This window comes from Hemiscyllium ocellatum, chromosome 6, assembly GCF_020745735.1.
Source record: "Hemiscyllium ocellatum isolate sHemOce1 chromosome 6, sHemOce1.pat.X.cur, whole genome shotgun sequence".
NCBI classification, from domain to species: Eukaryota; Metazoa; Chordata; class Chondrichthyes; order Orectolobiformes; family Hemiscylliidae; genus Hemiscyllium; species Hemiscyllium ocellatum.
Window position 1 is genome coordinate 262,532 of NC_083406.1, and position 21,831 is coordinate 284,362.

The 21,831-nt window shown below is 43.3% G+C and overlaps 1 protein-coding gene across 2 annotated transcripts in view; it reads left to right on the top strand.

Annotated features, from left to right (window-relative positions):
• Positions 1 to 21,831, top strand: part of arhgap42a (Rho GTPase activating protein 42a) — a 343,140-nt gene that overhangs the window by 211,110 nt on the left and 110,199 nt on the right. For both annotated transcript variants that reach the window (XM_060826434.1, XM_060826435.1), the window contains one exon: positions 14,255 to 14,326. In XM_060826434.1, coding sequence (XP_060682417.1) covers positions 14,255 to 14,326 — 72 coding nt within the window. The remainder of the gene's footprint in view (positions 1 to 14,254; positions 14,327 to 21,831) is intronic.

Here is a 21,831-nt window from a genome sequence, read left to right on the forward strand (position 1 = left end):
ACCTGAAATTATATCTTCTGCTTTCTCTCCACATATGCTGTGAGACCTGCTGGGTTCCTCCATCAATTTCTATTTCTGTTTCAGATTTCCAGCATTTGCAGTTCTTGGTTTTATCTGAGTCTTTCATTTGCTGTTTGAGAAATCACCCTTTCACTGTCTCTGAAGGTAGTTTTCCCTTTTCCTTTTTCCATGGGATCTGCTGAAAGAGGAATGAAGGAAAAAGTGAGGGGAAAGTAGCTCACTACTGGGGATTTTCTCTTACTAGTTCGGGGAGAAAACGAGAGATAATGCTTTCTCTTTGCAGATTGGATATTTCGCTCTATTGCTCATGCCAAGCGAAATGGTTGTCACTATAATGGTCATTCCTGAATCCACAACAACTACTGGCAATTGAAAAGCCAATCAAATGACTGTCTGTGACAGAATTTTTCTGAATATTCACAGAGAAATGCACACACGTAGAGTGTTGACTGTATGGATCTCTCCCTTACTTCTCCATCAAGGCAACACTACGTATATAATGTACTTCAATAGCTTGTTTTTACAATTGTGAGTATCTTCATATCCAGTTTCCTTGTTTCAAAGTAATGCCTTTTTCCATTTTCAGTCCACATTCCAAAAAAGAATAAAAATGGTATTTACAAGCACCAATTTTTGCTCAAATATTTGTTTCCTGTTCTTATTATGCTGGTTTTGTTTTGTTTTTATAACATGTTTTATTTCAGAATACATAGCTGAGCAATGCATCTGTGATGCTAATGCCAAATAAGTATTGGAGCAATGTTACTTGTCTTTTCTTTCTGCTTTTGTACTGTTTCTGAAGAAAACAAAATAGCAAAGTTTAATGATAACTGTGAATATGTAAGCTTTAATATATGAAGAATCGCTGAACATTTTAATCTGTATTTTATTCAAAAATAGCTTTTCTGAATTGCAGCTGTCTGGACTCTCTTGCAAACTGTATTTTAAGAACTCAGATATATCGTTAACTCCCTTCAATTAAGACAGGGAGAGAATACTCATAACTGTACCGCAGTTGTGGTTCCTGTGCTTCGGTACAATTGTAGTCTTCTTTCTTGGTTGTTAAGTTTGAACTTTAGATCTGAACTCAGACATATGGTGATAGTTAGGAAAATAACATTTCACAACTGCCACTGCGACTATCTTCTTGTAGCCTTGCTATAATTAGCTCCTAGTGCCAACTTGCTGTCACCATGATGTGATGTGTTTTTTCCTGTGTAAGCTCACAAAACATACACCATAGAGAGTCAGGCTATTCTTGAGACAGAAATCAGGAAGTTTATTAACAACTGTGTTGACTTTGTACACTAATCATTCTTGGATACAGAGTCTGGGATATATGTTCACTTAGACTCATAGAGTCATAGAGATGCACAGCACAGAAACAGACCCTTCAGTCCAACTCATGCATGCTGACCAGATATTCTAAATTAGTTTAGCCCCATTTGCTAACACTTGGCCCATATCTCTCGAAACCTTTCCTATTTATATATTAAATATATAGTAATTAACAGACTGACTTTTATGCTGACTGACTGAATGTAGAATATGGTTGCAGAGAGAAAGGTGGAGACCTCATTTACCAAACCACCTTCTTATGATGTCATTTCATTGTCTTAAAGGATTACTGCTTTTCTGAGACTTGTGCAATAATACAACACATTTTGCACAAGATATAAGAATGCTTTTACACTATGCGCTCTTCAAATACAATAGCATTTCTTCATATCTGAATCTTGAGAGTTTGTGGAAATAGATAATTGAACCATAAGTGAAAGTTGAGTCAGAACCTTTGCCTACCTGGTATCCACATACGTTCACTGGAACAGTGGTCACTTTATTGTGACGTAGGACAGGGCTGCTTCAAAAGCCTCTATACCAATGGTAACATTTTTGGTTCCTCTTTTGTACAAACCAGGGATGAAACTTGTATTCCCTTGCTCTGTGAGATCTCTCTCTCTCTCTCTCTCTCTCTCTCTTCTGAGGTACCATACCTTAAGAGTGTATTTGTGACCATGAACTTCCAATAAACTGATTTATGCTCATGCTTGGCAAAATAGTAGTGGTTTGGCATTGCCTTGCACAGTATAGGTGAGCAGGGAACTCTTTTCCTGCCTAACATCGGGTGTATTGAACAGATTCACAGTTTTGCGATGTAAGAAAGGAACTTTCTACGGCCATCTAGCCTTGCGGTGGGACTTGAACTCAGAGCTTATGGTCCTGAGATGGGCTGCTGCACTGCACCCTGACACCTCATGGTTTCTCAAATATTAACAGCAATAATGGAGGTAGAATAATAAAAAGGTAGCACTGTAAGATAAAAATTAATGTGAATTATGTTATGTCTAAGATAAAAAAGAAAGTACCTGGATCCAAAATGGTTAAGACTAAAATTGGGCCCTTGAAGACAGAAATGAGTTATTATGGGGAACAAGGAAATGGCAAAAGAGTTGAGGTACTTTGGATCTGTCTTCACTGGGGAAGACACAAGCAATCTTCCAGATGTAATAGTGGCTGAAGGACCTAGGGTAATGGATGAACTGCAGGGAATTTATATTAGGCAGGAAATGGTGTTGGATAGACTGTTAGGTCTGAAGGCTGGTAAGTCCCTGGGGCCTGATGGTCTGCATCCCTGGGTACTTAAGGAGGTGACTCAAGAAATTGTGGATGCATTGATAATCATTTTCCAATGTTCTACAGATTCAGGATTTGTTCCTGTGGATTGGAGGGTGGCTAATGTTGTCCCACTTTTCAAGAAAGGAGGGAGAGAGAAAACAGGGAATTACAGATCAGTTAGTCTGACCTCAGTGATGGCAAAGATGCTGGAGTCAATAACAAAAGATGAAATTACGGCTCATTTGGATAGCAGTAACAGGATAGGTCAGAGTCAGCTTGGATTTACGAAGGAGAAATTATGTTTGACTAATCTTTTGGAATTTTTTGGAGATGTAACTATGACGATGGACAAGGGAGAGCCACTGGATGAAGTGTACCTGGACTTTCAGAAAGCCTATGATAAAGTCCCACGTGGGAGATTAGTGAGCAAAATTAGGGCACATGGTATTGAGGGCAAAATACTGACTTGGATTTAAAATTGGCTGGCTGTCAGGAGGCAAAGAGTAGTGATAAATGGATCCCTTTCGGAATGGCAGGCGGTGACCAGTGGGGTATCACAAGGTTTGGTGCTGGGACCACAGCTGTTTACAATATACATTAATGATATAGTTGAAGGTATTAAAAGTAATGATAGCAAATTTGCTGATGACACAAAGCTGGGTGGCAGGGTGAAATGTGAGGACAATGTTATGAGAATACAGGGTGACTTGGACAGGCTAGGTGAGTGGACGGATACATGGCAGATGTGGTTTAATGTGGATAAACGTGTGGTTATTAAACTTTGGTGGCAAGAACAGGAAGGCAGATTACGATCTAAATGGAGTCAAGTTTGGTAAAGGGGAAGTACAATGAGATCGAGGTGTTCTTGTACATCAATCAATGAAGGCAAGCATGCAGGTACAGCAGGCAGTGAAGAAAGCTAATAGCATGCTGGCCTTCATAACAAGAGGAATTGAGTATAGGAGCAAAGAGGTTCTTCAGCTATACAGGGCCCTGATGCAACTGCAATTGGAATATTGTGTGCAGTTCTGGTCTCCAAATTTGAGGAAAGACATTCTGGCTATTGAGGGAGTGCAACATAGATTCACGAGGTCAATTCCCGGAATGGCTGAACTACCTTATGCTGGATTTGTATACACTTGTGTTTAGAAGGGTGAGAGGGGATCTGATTGAGACATATAAGATTATTTAAGGAATGGACACTCTGGAGGCAGGAAACATGTTTCCGCTGATGGGTGACTCCAGAACCAGAGGACACAGTTTAAAAATAAGGGGTAGGCCACTTAGAACAGAATTGAGGAGAAACTTGGATATCATCAGATCGGGATTCCCGGAAGGTATGTTGCCTCCCTGTTGCCAGGGTCCGGGACGTCTCCGATTGGGTGTAGGTTCTAAAAGGAGAGGGCGAACAGCCAGAAATCATGTTACATGTTGGCACCAATGATATAGCCAGGAAAAGGATCAAAGATATAAAAAGTGATTTCAGGGAGTTAGGATGGAAGCTGCAGAGCAGGACGAACAGAGTAGTGTTCTCAGGTTTACTACCCATGCCACGAGATAGCGAGGCGAGGAACAGGGAGTGGGCACAGCTTAACACGTGGCTGTGCAGCTGGTGTAGGAGGGAGGGCTTCAGATATGTAGATAATTGGGATGCCTTCTGGAGAAGGTGGGACCTGTACAAGAAGGACGGGTTGCACCTGAACTGGAAGGGGACCAATGTCCTGGGTGGAAGGTTCGCTCGAGTGGTTCAGGAGGGTTTAATCTAGTATGGCAGGGGGGTGGGAACCTGAGCTATATACCGGTGGTGAGAGTTGATGGAGATGAGGCAATAGCAAGAGGTAGCGCAGCCAGTGGGAAGGAATTTACTGGAAAAGAACCAAGGGATCGGTTAAAGTGTGTTTGCTTTAATGCAAGGAGTATCAGGAACAAAAGTGATGAGCTTAGAGCATGGATCAGTACCTGGTGCTATGATGTTGTGGCCATAACAGAGACGGGGGTTTCTCAGGGGCAGGAATGGTTGCAGGATGTTCTAGGGTTTAGAACATTTAAAAAGAATAGGGAGGGGGGAAAAAGAGGAGGGGGTGTAGCACGACTATCAGAGAGGGTATCACAGCTACAGAAGTTACCATTGTCAAGGAGGATCTGCCTATTGAGTCAGTATGGGTGGAAATTAGGAATAGTAAGGGAGCAGTCACCTCTTTAGGGGTTTACTACAGGCCCCCAGTAGCAGCAGGGAGATGGAAGAAAGCATAGGTCGGCATGTTTTGGAAAAGTGTGGATGTAGTAGGGTTGTTGTAATGGGTGACTTTAACCTTCCCAATATTGATTGGAACCTCCTTCGAGCAGATGGTTTGGAAGGAGCTGTTTTTGTAAGGTGTGTTCCGGAGGGTTTCCTAACTCAGTACGTTGACAGGCCGACAAGGGGAGAGGCCATTTTGGATTTGGTGCTTGGCAATGAGCTGGGCCAGGTGTCAGATCTTGTGGTGGGAGAGCATTTTGGTGATAGTGACCACAACTGATTTACATTCTACATCGCTATGGAGAAGGAGAGAAGCAGGCACAATGGGAGGATATTTAATTGGGGAAAAGGAAACTATGATGCTATCAGATGTGAGTTGGGAAGCATGGACTGGGAGCAATTGTTCCATGGAAAGGGCACTATAGACATGTGGAGACTGTTTAAGGATCAGTTGTTGCGAGTGATGCATAAATGTGTTCCTCTGAGACAGGCAAGAAGAAGTAAGATAAAGGAACCTTGGATGACGAGAGCGGAGGAGCTTCTCGTCAAAAGAAAGAAGGCAGCTTACCTAAGGTGGAGGAAGCAAGGATCTTGCTCATCTCCAGAGGATTACAGACAGGCTAGGAAGGAGCTCAAAATGGTCTGAGGAGAGACAGGAGGGGGCACGAAAAAGACTTGGCAGGAAGGATCAGGGAGAATCCAAAGGCATTTTACATGTATGTGAGGAATAAGAGAATGACCAAAGAAAGAGTAGGGCCGATCAGGGATAGCATAGGGAACTTGTGTATAGAGTCTGAGGAGGTAGGGGAAGCCCTAAATGAGTATTTTGCTTCTGTCTTTACTAAAGAAAAGGACCTTGTAGTAAATGAAACCATTGAGGAGCAGGTAAGCATGCTGGAACAGATAGAGATTGAAGAAGCTGATGTGCTGAAAATTTTGACAGACATTAAGATTGACAAGTCGCCAGGGCCAGACCAGATTTGTCCTCGGCTGTTTTGGGAAGCGAGAAATGTGATTGCTTTGCCGTTTGCGAAGATCTTTGCATCCTCGCTCTCCACTGGAGTCGTATCTGAGGACTGGAGGGAGGCAAATGTAATTCCTCTCTTCAAGAAAGGAAATAGGGGAATCCCCGACAATTACAGACCAGTCAGTCTCACATCTGTCGTCTGCAAGGTGTCGGAAAGGATTCTGAGGGATAGGATTTATGACCATCTGGAAGAGCATGGCAATATGAAATGTAGTCAGCACGGCTTTGTGAGGGGCAGGTCATGCCTCACAAACCTTATCGAATTCTTTGAGGATGTTACTAGACAAGTTGATGAGCGTTGAGCGGTGGATGTGGTATATATGGACTTCAGCAAGGCATTTGATAAGGTCCCCAATGGTAGGCTCGTTCAGAAGGTCAGGAGGAATAGGAGACAAGGAAATTTAGCTGTCTGGATACAGAATTTGCTGATCGACATAAGACAGCGAGAGGTAGTGGAAGGAAAGTATTTTGCCTGGAAGTCAGTGTGAGTAGTGTTCCACAGGGCTCTGTTGTTGGGCCTTTACTCTTTGTAATTCTTATTAATGACTTGGATGAGGAGATTGAAGGATGGGTTAGCAAGTTTGCAGATGACAGAAAGGTTGGAAGTGTCGCTGACAGTATAGAGGACTGTTGTAGGCTGCAGTGGGACATTGACAGGATGCAGAGATGGGCTGAGAGGTGGCAGATGGAGTTCAACCTGGATAAGTGTGAAGTGATGCATTTTGGAAGGTTGAACTTGAAAGTTGAGTACAGGATTCTTAGCAGTGTGGAGGAACAGAGGGATCTTAGTGTGCAGGTATATACATCCCTGAAATGGCCACCGAGGTGGACAGAGTTGTTAAGAAAGCATATGGTGTTTTGGCTTTCATTAACAGGAGGATTGAGTTTAAGAGTCGTAAGATCTTGGTGCAGCCCTATAAAACTTTGGTTAGACCACACTTGGAATACTGTGTCCAGTTCTGGTCACCCTCTCCAAAGATGTGGATGCTTTGGAGAGGGTTGAGAGAAGGTTTACCAGGATGCTGCCTGGAATGGAGGGCTTATCTTATGAGGAGAGGTTGACTGAGCTCAGACTTTTTTCATTGGAGAAAAGGAGGAGGAGAGGGGACCTAATTGAGGTGTACAAGATAATGAGAGGCATAGATAGAGTCGATAGCCAGAGAATGTTTCCCAGGGCAGAAATTGTTAACACGAGGGGTCATAGTTTTAAGCTGTTTGGTGGAAAGTATAGAGGGGATGTCAGAGATGGGTTCTTTACACAGAGAGTTGTGAGAGCATGGAATGCGTTGCCAGCAGCAGTTGTGGAAGCAAGGTCATTGGGGACATTTAAGAGACTGCTGGACATGCATATGGTCACAGAAATTTGAGGGTTCATACATTAGATTTACCTTACATGAGGATCAATGGTCAGCACAACATCGTGGGCTGAAGGGCCTGTTCTGTGCTATACTGTTCTATGTTCAAAACTTCTTCAGCCAGAGAGTGGTGGATATATGGAATGCTCTGCCCAGAAGTCAGTGGAGGCCAAGTCTCTGGATACTTTCAAGAAAGAGATGGGTAGAGCTCTTAAAGATAGTGGAATCAAGGGGTATGGGGATAGGACAGGAACAGGATACTGATTGAGGATGATCAGCCATGATCATAATGAATGGTGGTGTTGGCTCGAAGGGCAGAATGGCCTACTCCTGCACCTATTGTCTATTGTTTATTGTCTATTACCTGAAATTAATTTGGATATAATCAGATATTCCTGATGAAGGGCTTATTCCCGAAATGTCAATTCTACTGCTCCTTGGATGCTGCCTGACCTACTGTGCTTTTCCAGCACCACACTCTCGACTCTGATCTCCAGCATCTGCAGTCCTCACTTTCTCCTATCATCAAATATGCCTAAAATTCCCTTATAACCTTTGACATTAAGCCCATTCTGACTTAAAATCCTTAAGTTTTTTTGTGGCATAAATGAAAATTAGCACTGGTGCAATAAGAGATGCCCTTTTGAGTTTGAAGATGGGGTGAAAATTAAATATAGAAAAGAGACTTTTCTTCATGTAGCAATTTTTTTTTAACCTGAATTCTGCTCAAATAATTCAATGCAGAATCAGTGTGGAGAAGCTTTTTTAAACCCCAAGGAAAGTTTCAGTGCCTTGCAGTTTTGGAATGCCTTGCGCAAAATGCTTATTGCCTCCACTGAGGGCAGTTATGGTATTGCATTGTTGTCTTTTCTATTGTGATGTAAATAATCCTGCCTGATTTTCACAAAGGTTTTGAGATTTTAGCAGATGTAAACAGATACTCCTTTAAGTTAGTTGAAATTAAAATGAACACCATTGTTTGTAAATTTCTTTTCCTTCTACATAACTTCTACTTCTGGAGTCTTTTGCATTTGGCTGCATCAGGCTCTGATCTTTATCGTCAACCCTAACGTACACCTTGGTCAATGAAAGCTGGTGCTGATTAACTCTTTCGAAACCACAACCCAAAGCAGATTTATAACGTTAGTACATTCTGATTGATCCAAACGAGGCGAGGCTAACTTTGCATTGAATTGAGTGGATGCAGAGTCAATCTCTGGTTCTAAATGGGATAATCATTGGTTGATATCAACTTCCACCATCCCTTGATTGATTTCTTTTTGGATAAAATACCAATTTTTCTTGAGATCATTCTGTTCATTATGGTTTGTTGATGACTTATAGGTACCCAGAGTTCATCTGCTGAGATTTATTGAATTGGCGAGAGTTCCTATTAAATCAAATGCTTTATCAATGATGGTTTGTTTTTCGTGGCCGTTTGCTCGGGGCTGTATTATTGCTAGTGACTGGTGCTTGGGAAAATTCTCTTCTTAACAAATGTTTAAGTGGTAAATTGTAAATTACCTTAAAATGTACAATATCAAACTAATACAAAAGATGGTTGCTGACCTAAAGCATGTATAGAATTTAAATGAAGTATGACAATAAATATGTAAAAAAGACAACATAATGAACTATACATTCACATAATACATGGTTTGGAGATTCAGAGAGGACTATACTGAAAACTAGTCTCATACTATTACAGAAACAATTCTCATACAAAGAATGCATTTAGCAAAATATAATTACTCTTTTTCTAAAATACTACACATTAATCCCCAAAATAGAACTCAGCTTTTAATTTTCCTTTCCCATTCCAGATAATAGGGTCCTTTAACTTTCTTTAAAAACCCATGTGCTTGATAAGGAGTTAATGATATCAGCTTGCTCAGTCAACCTTGAAAGGTCGCAAGTTCTCTGTTTGTTCTCTGAAAAGAAGTGTAACAAGGGTCTGTCTTTGAAGTCCAAGCTGTGTCAGTCACGTAGTACATTAGTGACCTACACTGAATGTGTTTAGCCAGAATAATGTGCTTGGGCTATAAAAACAGAAATGGCTGGAGAAACTCAGCAAGTGTGGCAGCATCTGTGGAGAGAAAGCAGGGTTAATGTTTTGAGTCCAGTTACCCTTCCTTAACACAAGAAGAAGGGCCACTGGACCCGAAGCATTATCTCTGCTTTTTCTTCATAGATGTTGCCAGACCTGCTGAGTTTCTCCAGCAATTTCTGTTTTGTTTCAGATTTCAAGCATCTGCAGTTCTTTGGTTTGTTTTATTTTAATATATTTGGGCTAACTGATTAATCCGCTTTGATTATTTGATATGACTAAAACTAAAATACATTATTTAACATGGATGACCCTACAAGTTCTTACCTTTCTAGAGAGCAGTCTATTGTTTGGATTGCTGTAGCCATTATGAATGCTTACCTGAGTTTCAAATATTAATGCATTTCAACACAGAAGCCATTTAGTTAATCTGAGAATGAATGACAGGTTCATGAACCTGGAGTGGTGGATTGGTCCTTTGCAGTTTTTCTTTTGGTTTGTTGTCACAAACTAACAGGGTTGTAAGGTTTCTGTTTCACAGGGCAGAGTATATGATTTTCTCTGGAATAAGGTGGAAGTTTTTATCAGATGATGAGAGGTTTATTTCTTAAGGAATGTAAAATATTTTTCATTGGTATTGTTTGTAATCTGAGAATGGTACATATTCAGTAAGTAGCTATGGGGGATACTTTTGGTGCAATGAGGTGAGATGTTATCTAACTGGGCATAATGTATACATAGGGGTGCAAAGATGGTATGGCCATTAGAGTCAATATGTATCAATGTAAAGGGCTAGTGAGGAGTGGAGTACCATATGGGAGAACTTTCTAAGGCCTTCTAACTGGCCCTCAGTACTTGCACTCTCCAGCATGGTTTGTAAACTTCTGTGCAAATTCAATCTCAGCCTGAAAAAGTATAACTGGCATGTAGAGTCACACATTGATCGATTCTCCAGTTTGTGAGTGACAAAAATGAAGAGATTGGTTTTTCCCAAACCCAGGGGAATATTCAACCTTACTATTGATGATTTAATGGATTGTGATATTTTCTGGATTGTAATCTGTTTTCTTTTCTGTAGCTGTTTTTTTATGGATTTAGTATTAAAAGTCTTCTAAAAGGTCTTCATATTGCAAACAAAAAATGTAATTTGTGTGAGAATACGTTTACTTTTCTGGACTGGTTGTCTGGAAAAATTAGATTCTGCATCCCATTGTAGTCTGCTAAATCAAAAAGGACAGGCTGAATCCTTTCTTTGTTCCATTCCTCTACTGGCCACGACAGAGTTTAACTTTAGGAGGGAGGTGACATTTCCAATTTTCGGTCATCTAAATTACAAATTAGACTGTATTTAGCTCCAAATCAGAACAAACCAGTCAGGTTCCTGAAGTTAACATAGAAAAATTTAGTTTTCTTGCAAAAGACTTACTCAGGCAAAGTTATGAAAAGGTAACAAATGGCTTAAGATGTGCAAATATCCTGAAAATCCCCATAAAATCTATGTAGGTTGTTTTTTTTAAATTCACTCATGGGATGCCTGAGCCAGTGTTTATTGCCTGTGCCTAGTTACCCTTGGTGGTGATGAGCTGCCTTCTTGAACTGTTATAATTGACTTGCTGTAGGTTGACCTTTAGGGAGGGGATTTCAGGATTTTGACCCAGTGACACTGAAGGTGAGTAGCTCAGAGGGGAACTTGCAGGCAATGGTGTTCGTATGTATTTGCTACCCTTGTACATAGAACATAGAACAATACAGCACAGAACAGGCCCTTCAGCCCACGATGTTGTGCCTAACATTTGTGCTAGCTTAAGCACCTATCCATGTACCTATCCAATTGCTGCTTAAAGGTCACCAATGATTCTGACTCTGCCACTCCCCAGGCAGCACGTTCCATGCACCCACCACTCTCTGGTTAAAGCACCTACCCCTGACATCTCCCCTATACCTTCCACCTTGCACCTTAAATTTATGTCCCCTTGTAACACTCTGTTGTACCTGGGGAAAAAGTCTCTGACTGTCTACTCTATCTATTCCCTGATCATCTTATAAACCTCTATCAAGTCACCCCTCATCCTTCGCCATTCCAATGAGAAAAGGTCTAGCACTCTCAACGTATCTTTGCATGACCTATTCTCCATTCCAGGCAACATCCTGGTAAATCTCCTCTGCACCCCCTCCAAACTTCCACATCTTTCCTAAAATGAGGTGACCAGAACTGCACACAGTACTCCAAATGTGGCCTTACCAAGGTCATGTACAGCTGCAACATCACCTCACGACTCTTGAATTCAATCCCTCTGCTAATGAACGCTAATACACCATAGGCCTTCTTACAAGCTCTATCCACCTGAGTGGCAAAGATCTATGAACACAGACCCCAAGATCCCTCTGCTCCTCCACCTTACTAAGAACCCTACCGTTAACCCTGTATTCCACATTCTTATTTGTCCTTCCAAAATGGACAACCTCACACTTGTCAGGGTTGAACTCCATCTGCCACTCCTCAGCCCAGCTCTGCATCATATCTAAGTCCCTTTGCAGCCGACAACAGCCGTCTTCACTGTCCACAACTCCACCAATCTTCATATCATCTGCAAATTTACTGACCCACCCTTCGACCCCCTCTTCCAAGTCATTAAAAAACATTACAAACAGCAGAGGACCCAGAACTGGTCCCTGCGGAACTCCACTTGCAACTGTATATGCGCAAAATAGAAAAGAGCACCATCTGTTTCCTTCACCGTTTAAAAGGATGGACACTCAGACCAGTTTGGTTTAAAAAAGTCAAAATCAGATAAAAGAGTGGCAGATTTTGTAAATGTTAAACTACACTAAGTCTTTTTCCACATAACTCACAGTGTTAGAATTTCTTCCTGGATTAGTTATGTTGTTTGAAATGTCTTTTTCTGGAGACAGTGATGTAGATTCAGGCTTCTGTTTTGAAACCTTCCACCCACAGCAATAAAGTCTTCCAGTAGGTTTTTGATCCTCAAATGCTGATGACAGGGGTTTTAGAAAGAGTGAGGGCAAAGTCTTGATACCCCTGGGCAGTTACTTTCTTTGTTCAAAATCAGTTTATTTAACCCCATAATCTGGGTCAGGTGTGAACAGCTAGTGTTCTTCAAAAATGCAACCATTTTGTTGTTATATCCAGTGCACACCACTTTGAAAAGTGTTGCCTTAAAAAAGAAAGCCAGACACATTGGTTTAGCTGGTGACAGTACAGATGAATGAATTATTATACCCAGCCGAATAAATGATAAATTAGTATTTTAGATTAAACATCTTTATAACACTGTCACATATAAACATAGGAGCAGATGTAGGTCATTCAGCCTTTGAGGCTGCTGCACCATTCAATGCGATTATGACTAGTTATCTAACTCAGTCCCTTGATCCTGCTTTCTCCCCATATGCTTTGCTCCCTTTCACCCTAAGAGCTAGAACTAATTTCTTCTTGAAAACATCCAGTTTTTGGCCTCAATTACTTCCTATAGCTTTTATGCTTTATTGAAGCTACTTATTCCAGTTTTAGACTGCTATAAAATATGGTTCTGTTCGCCGAGCTGGGAATTTGTGTTGCAGACATTTCGTCCCTTGTCTAGGTGACATCTCAGTGCTTGGGAGCCTCCTGTGAAGCACTTCTGTGATATTTCCTCCTGCATTTGTAGTGGTTTGTCTCTGCTGCTTCCGGTTGTCAGTTCCAGCTGTCCGCTGCAGTGGCCGGTATATTGGGTCCAGGACGATGTGCTTATTGATAGAATCTGTGGATGAGTGCCATGCCTCTAGGAATTCCCTGGCTGTTCTCTGTTTGGCTTGTCCTATAATAGTAGTGTTGTTCCAGTCGAACTCAAGATGCTTGTCATCTGAGTGTATGGCTACTAAGGATAGCTGGTCGTGTCGTTTCGTGGCTAGTTGGTGTTCATGGATGCGGATCGTTAGCTGTCTTCCTGTTTGTCCTATATAGTGTTTTGTGCAGTCCTTGCGTGGGATTTTGTACACTACATTGGTTTTGCTCATGCTGGGTATTGGGTCCTTCGTTCTGGTGAGTTGTTGTCTGAGAGTGGCTGTTGGTTTGTGTGTTGGATGAATTTGATGAAATTGAATGAATTGAAGAGGAAGAACACTGATACAATGTATTTGCCAAAAACGGATACCCGCGCAATTTCATCAACAGATGCCTAAGGGAAAGACAACAGAACGAGGACATGTCGCAACCCAAAGGACGAGCCACATTCCCATACATCAAGAGCATTTCCGAACTGACAGCCAGACTACTGCGACCACTAGGACTCATAAGAGCACACAAACCAATAGCCACTCTCAGACAACAACTCACCAGAACGAAGGACCCGATACCCAGCATGAGCAAAACCAATGTAGTGTACAAAATCCCATGCAAGGACTGCACAAAACACTACATAGGACAAACAGGAAGACAGCTAACAACCTGCATCCACGAACACCAACTAGCCACGAAACGACATGACCAGCTATCCATTGTAGCCACACACGCAGATGACAAGCAACATGAGTTTGACTGGGACAACACTACTATTATAGGACAAGCCAACCAGAGAACAGCCAAGGAATTCCTAGAGGCATGGCACTCATCCACAGATTCTATCAACAAACACATCGACCTGGACCCACTATACCGACCACTGCAGCGGACAGCTGGAACTGACAACCGGAAGCGGCAGATACAAATCACTATAAATGCCGGAGGAAACATCACAGAAGCTCTTCACAGAAGGCTCCCAAGCACTGAGGATGTCACCTAGACAAGGGACGAAATGTCTGCAACACAAATTCCCAGCTCGATGAACAGAACCACAACAACGAGTACCTGAGCTACAAATCTTCTCACAAACTTTGGTATAAAATATTACGGTAGATTAATATAAGTTGTTGCATCATTTAAAATAATATATTTTGTACTTCTGTTGTAGATTCAGAATGCTAATGATGTTTTAATTGCACCACTGGAGAAGTTTCGTAAAGATCAAATCGGAGCAGCAAAGGTAAGTAATGCAGTTTTATTTTTAATATCTATTTCATTAAACATATATTGCAAACATATTTTCTCAATTGTCTGATTTTTACTTTTTCATGAAATGTGGACATATACAAAAGAGCAACCTTTATTGCCCATCCTTAATTGAGCTGGAAAAGATGTTATCTTCTAAACCTTTGCAGTCCTATTTAGCAACGATTTGGAGATGCCGGTGTTGGACTGGGGTGTACAAAGTTAAAAATCACACAACACCAGGTTATAGTCCAACAGGTTTAATTGGAAGCACACTAGCTTTCGGAGTGATGCTCCTTCATCAGGTGATAGTCAAGCAACGTCGCTCCGAAAGCTAGTGTGCTTCCAATTAAACCTGTTGGACTATAACCTGGTATTGTATGATTTTTAACTATTTAGCAACAATACTGTAAGGGAGAGTTTTGGCTCATTGACAAAAAAGACAATACCGTTCAAAGTGACGATGGTATGTAACTTACAGGTGCTGTTCTCATGTGCCTGCAGACCTTGCTATTCAGGTTTAATTTTCCATGGGAAATAGGCACAACTGGTAGGATGAACATTTGTTCTCCATCCCTAACTGAGCTTTTTCTTCTTCATTCATGGGAAGAGGGTGTCACTGACTAAGCCATCATTTATTGTCCGTCTCTCATTACCCAGAGAGTAGTTAAGAGTCAACCGCATTGATGTGGGTCTGGAGTCACACCTAGGTCAGACCAGATAAGGATGGCAGTTTCCTTCCCAGTAAACCAGATGGGTTTACCCAACAATGAATTTAAGGTCATCATTAAACACTTATTTCCAGATTTTTAACGAATTCAAATTCCAGCTTCTGCTGTGGCATGAGATGAACCCAAGTTCCAGTCAATTAACTGGGTCTCTGGATTAACATGTTAACACCATTAGGCCATTGCTTTCCCTAGACTGACTGCATCATTTTCACGGGGCAGTTGTATTTCAACCACATTATTGTGAAGATAAAAACAAGGGCTGCAGATGTTGGAAACCAGAGTCTAGATTAGAATGGTGCTGGAAAAGCACAGCAAGTCAGGCAGGATCCGAGGAGCAGGAAAATCGATGTTTCAGGCAAAAGCCCTTCATCAGGATTAGAGGCAGGGTGCCTGCAGAGTGCCCATCCCCCTCTCATTTATCTCTCCAATCTGCAGGCACCCTGCCTCTAATCCTGATGAAGGGCTTTTACCCGAAACATCAATTATCCTGCTCCTCGGATGCTGCCTGACCTACTGTGCTTTTCCAGCACCTCTCTGATCTAGACCCCACATTATTGTGGATCAGAGTCGCCATAGGCCAATCCAGGTAAGATGACTGATTTCCTCCCCGAAAGAATATTAATGTACAAGATGACAATAGTTTCACGATCAGCATACCCTGATACTACCTTCTAATTCCACATTTTTTTCAAATATATTGATTGAATTTAAGTTTACTCTACTGTCATGGTAGAATTTGAACTTAAGTCCTTGGAGCATTAGCCCTGAACAAAGAGACTGGACTGCAGGTTCATAGCTCCTTGAAAGTAGAGTCGCAGGTAAATAGGATAGTGAAGCAGACATTTGGTATGGTTTCCTATATTGGTCAAAGCATTGAGTATAGGAGTTGGGAAGTCATATTGCGGCTGTACAGGACATTGATTAGGCCACTTTTGGAATATTGCATGCAATTCTGGTCTCCTTCCTATCGGAAGGTTGCTGTGAAACTTGAAAGGGTTCAGAGAAGATTTACAGGGATGTTGCCAGGGTTGGAGGATTTGTGCTATAGGGAGAGGTTGGATAGGCTGAGGCTGTTTTCCCTGAAGTATCGGAGGCTGAGGGGTGACCTTTACAGGGGTTTATAAAATCATGAGGGGCATGGAAAATTCTTTTCCCTGGGGTGGGGGAGTCCAGAACAAGAGGGCATAGGTTTAGGGTGAGATGGGAAAGACGTAAGAGGAACAGAGGGTGGTGCATGTATGGAATAAGCTGCCAGAGGAAGTAGTGGAGGATGATACAATTACATTATTTAAAAGGCATCTGGATGGGTCTATGAATAGGAAGGGTTTGAAGGGATATGGGCCAAGTGCTGACAAATGGTTGTCAGATCTGCTGATAGATTAGGTTAGGGTATCTGATCGGCATGGATGAGTTGGACTGAAGAGTCTGTTTCTGTGCTGTACATCTCTATGACTCTATAACATGAGCACCAATCCACTATCTCTTCCCGGTAGACAATATGAGTTTGGAAGATTGTATTGAAGGGAGCTGCGATGTTGCTGCAGTGCATATTACAGAAATTATTCATTACATCCATAGTATGTCATTGGTATATCAGTCAAGATGGCTGCATATTTCTGAATACTGCTGAATTTGCTGTATGTTATGGGAGCAGAACTCATTGAACTAAGTTTGTGGCCAGTATACAATCAGACTTCATACTTACAAGCTGGAAGGTCAGGAGAGAGCTTCTGACCTGCATTTGAAGTCATGTTATCAATATGGCAATCTGAATTATGTTTCTGGTCCATGGCTATTAATGGGTGAGGAATCAATGATTAGGTATCTCAACATCATCTCAAACATCAAAAATTGTAAGTACAACAAACTTTTATACACCCACCTCCATAACCAGCACTCGTCAAATGTTCCAGAAGATTCCCCTGCCTCTGGAACTGTTCGGACGCCATTAGCCATGCGGCTGGTGCAGCTACCATCCCCCCGGTGATCGATGATGTCACTTCCACCCCCATCACAGCCGCTTCCACAGCCACTTCCGCCCCTCACAATTCCACATGCACCACACATGACATTGCTTCCACCCCTCACATCATCGCTGATGTCACATGCTCAATGACCTCTGCCCCCCCTTCTGCCATGTTCGCCACCACTTCCGCCCCCAACAATGCCACTCACCTGCATTCTGCTGACACACCCCCCACAGATCCCACTGTCACCATCCCCGCTCCCAGAACCCTGAGGAGAACACCATCCCTGCTCATGACTCCACCCCCATTCCCCCCACCACCACACCCACTCCAGTTACTGGCTCCGACCCCACTCCCAGCTCCACACCCACACCAGATCCCAGCTCCCAGCTCCCAGCCCTGCCGAGTTTTCACCATCCCCCCAGACCTCCCCCTCACTGAGGATGAACGATCAGTCCTCAGCAAAGGACTCACCGTCATCCCCCTCCGTCCATGCATCAATGAATTTAATACACACCATGACGTCGAACACTTCTTCCGCCGCCCCCGCCTCCGAGCTTACTTTCACAATCAGGATTCCCACCCACCTTCCGAGGACCCCTTCACCCACCTCCAATGCACTGCATCCACCTGGACACCCCGCACTGGCCTATTACCCGCCTCGACCTCTTCATTTCCAACTGCCGCTGGGACATTAACTGCCTCAACCTGTCTACCCCCCCTCCCCCACTCCAACCTCTCACTCTCACAACGCGCAGCCCTCCACTCCTTCTGCTCCAATCCTGACCTCACCATTAAGCCAGCGGATAAAGGGGATGCAGTGGTAGTCTGGCGCACTGACCTCTACACCGCTGAAGCCAGGTGCCAACTCGAGGACGCCTCCTCCTATCACCCTCTCGACCATGACTCCACCCCCCATCATCAAGCTATTAACTCCCAGACCATACAGAACCTCATCACCTCAGGAGATCTCCCACCCACAGCCTCCAACCTCATAGTCCGGGAACCCCGCACTGCCCAGTTCTATCTCCTTCCCAATATCCACAAGCCTGACCACCACGACCGACCCATTGTCTCAGCATGCTCCTGCCCTACCGAACTCAACTCTACCTATCTCGACACTGTTCTATCCCCCCTGTCCAGGAACTCCCCACATACGTTCGAGACGCCACCCATGCCCTCCACCTCCTCCAAGACTTCTGATTCCCCGGCCCCCAACGCCTCATCTTCACTATGGATATCCAATCCCTCTACACCTCCATCCGCCATGACCAGGGCCTCCAAGTCCTCTATTTTTTCCTCTCCCGACGTCCCCAACAGTACCCTTCCACCGACACTCTCATTCGTTTGGCTGAACTGGTCCTCACCCTTAACAATTCCTCCTTTAAATTCTCCCACTTCCTCCAGGCCAAAGGCACCCGTATGGGCCCCAGCTATGCCTGTCTCTGTGTTGGCTATGTAGAAAAGTTGATCTTCCGTAGTTACACAGGCACCACTCCCCATCTCTTCCTCCACTACGTTGATGACTGCATTGGTGCCACGAGGTGGTTGAGCAATTCATCAACTTCACCAACACATTCCACCCTGACCTTAAATTTACCTGGATCATCTCTGACACCTCCCTCCCCTTCCTGGACCTCTCCATCTCCATTAATGACAACCGACTTGACACTGACATTTTTTATAAACCCACCAACTCCCACAGCTACCTGGATTACACCTTTTCCCACCCTACCTCCTGCAAAAATGCCATCCTGTATTCCCAATTCTTCCGCCTCCGCTGTATCTGCTCCCAGAAGGACCAGTTCCACCATAGAACACACCAGATGGCCTCCTTCTTTAGAGACCACAATTTCCCTTCCCCCGTGGTTAAAGATGTCCTCCAACGCATCTTGCCCACATCCTGCACCTCCGCCCTCAGACCCCACCCCTCCAACTGTAACAAGGACAGAACTCCCCTAGTGCTCACCTTCCATCCTACCAACCTTCTCATAAACCATATTATCCGCCGACATTTCCGCCACCTCCAAACAGACCTCACCAGCAGGGATATATTTCCGTCCCCACCCCTTTCCGCCTTCCACAAAGACCGTTCCCTCCGTGACTACCTGGTCAGGTCCACGCCCCCTCACAACCCACCCTCCCTTCCTGGCACCTTTTCCTGCCACCGCAGGAATTGCAAAACCTGCACCCACATCTCCTCCCTCACCTCCATCTAAGGCCCCAAAGGAGCCTTCCACATCCATCAAAGTTTCAGCTGAACATCCACCAATATCATTTGCTGTATCCGTTGCTCCCGATGTGGTCCCCTCTACATTTGGGAGACTCGGCGCCTCCTAGCAGAGCGCTTTAGGGAACATCTCCGAGACACCCGCACCAATCAACCACACCGCCCCGTGGCCCAACATTTCAACTCCCCCTCCCACTCTGCCGAGGAGATGGAGGTCCTGGGCCTCCTCCACCGCCATTCCCTCACCACCAGACGCCTGGAGGAAGACCGCCTCATCTTCCGCCTCGGAACAATTCAACCCCTGGGCATCAATGTGGACTTCAACAGTTTCCTCTTTCCCCTCCCCCCATCTTACCCTAGTTCCAACCTTCCAGCTCAGCACCGTCCCCATGACCTGAAGGGATTGTGCCTGAAACGTCAATTTTCCTACTCCTTAGAGGCTGCCTGATCTGCTGTGCTTTTCCAGCACCACTCTAATCCAGGAATCAATGATTGTTGAGCAATTTAATGTTTGGGGGTAGTGGGTTTTGTGTGGCAAATTAACAGGTAATTCTGCATGCATGCTTTGTTTAAATCATTATTTAAAGAGTTGTGAATGGGAATCAAAAACTGTGGAGTGATCAGCAAGCATGTGTACATCGCAAGTACAATGGGAGTAAGATTATTGATGCAGCAGCAGAATATAGTTGGGTTTAGGACACTTCCCAGAAGTATGCCTGCAACGATGTCTTGGGGATAAGGTGATTTGGTTCCAACAACCAAAGATAGCTTTCTTTGTGCTCGGCAATATTTGAACCATTGGAGAATTTTTCCTGATTCCCACTGACTTCCATTTCACTATCATTTATTGAGGCCAGTCTCTGTCATAGCAGTTCAGTTGTCAACAGCAAACACCCTTACCTCACCTTTGCAATTCAGCTGTTTGTCCATTTTTTTGCCCTAGACTATAGTAAGGTGAGGAGAAGGGTAGCTTGAAGGCGAGCAGGTTACTCTCCCTAGAAGGCATGAGAAATTATAATTTTTTTCCAATGGTTTAAAAATTAGAAAACTGTAGGAATGAGCTGGTTTCCAAGCTGGCCTGAAATAATTTTGAGTGATTCACACCTTAATTTCAATTAACAGTGTAACAATGGTAGCTTTGTGAAAAAAATCTATTATTGCAAATTTTATCATTGATTTTATTATTTTAGAGGTGATGTTTACTTCTAGAAAGATCTTGTTGTAAAAATAAGGTAAATAAAATGCTGAACTTTAGTGAGTGCCAGAACTCTAATTTTTATTTAAATAAAAGACAGTTCAGATTAATAGTTTAATAGGGCAAAATATTTTTCTTGTAGGAAGAGGCACGGCAGGTGTCAGGAATAGGAAATTATGGGCAAGTTGACACTGTACAAGTACTGTCCCTTTCCTACTACCTCAACAATAAACGTATGGGTAGGAAGGCTTCTGGTTGGCTTTTCAACCCTCCAGGAATTAAGGCCCTTAACTGGTCAATGTAGTGATCATTTAAGGGCCTCAGCTTGTCAAACCAGAACAGCCTGTCTGCTGGAGTGGGAGGGTAACTTCAGTTGCCCCAAAATGGGTACAATTTTGGGTTGCATGTTGGTCATTGACAGACAATTATCCTCCCCTTACAGCCAACTTCTGGGACTTCCCAACTCTTCCCACTCCCACCACCACCATCACCACATATACAGCTTACTTTCTCAGCAATGCAAGTGGTCCTGGCTGTTCAGCGTGGACCGTCACTGACATTCTCCAGCTCCCAGAGGCTGCCAGCTTCAATTTAACTGGTGACTTCAGGTGGGTGGAATATTTGTGATGAAACAGACTGGGTAGGCTGCAAAGCCTCCTGATTTACAATTTAGTGCCTGACTGGGACTAGGTCCAATAGGCTTTCTCATTAATGGGAACAGGGAGTTAATCTCCATTGAAGATTCCTATCATCACATGTAGAAACCTCTACCAGGCCCATGGGGAATCTGTAATTAAGCTTTCTGTGGAGTTCATTGAGTGAGAGTTCACTTGGTAACAGGCAATGTCTTGCACTGCTGAAACACAACTCATAACCCCATTATAAAGTAGACCCAGAAGAGGGGCCTCTTGTGGCACAGTGGTAGTGTCCCTTCCCCTGGACCAGGAGGCATGGGTTCAAATCCTGTCTGCACCAAAGGAGTGTCATAACATCTCTGAATAGGTTGTTTTTTTTAAAAAAGAAGTTTATTGCCCATAATAGACTTTGCTTGTAAATATCTGATTGTTTACGTGGGTGGTTATTGGTGGTGGTTAGTAGTTAAAGGAAAAGAAAACACCTAAACATTACTGATGGTGGTTAATAGTTAAAAACAAAAAAGGTCATGGTGGTTTGATGGTGGGAAAGCTGTTTGCTTGTGTGTGGTAACACTTCCAAATATTAAAAAAAGACTGTTTCTTTTGGTGCAACAGTCATGTTCCTACCTTAGTTATTTTTTGTGGCATGCCTTATGCTCCTCTTCAAATGTACTGGGTGCTGATATGTAATGGTATCATATCCACTGCAGCTAAACCCACTCCCTATTCCCCTCGTACAAAA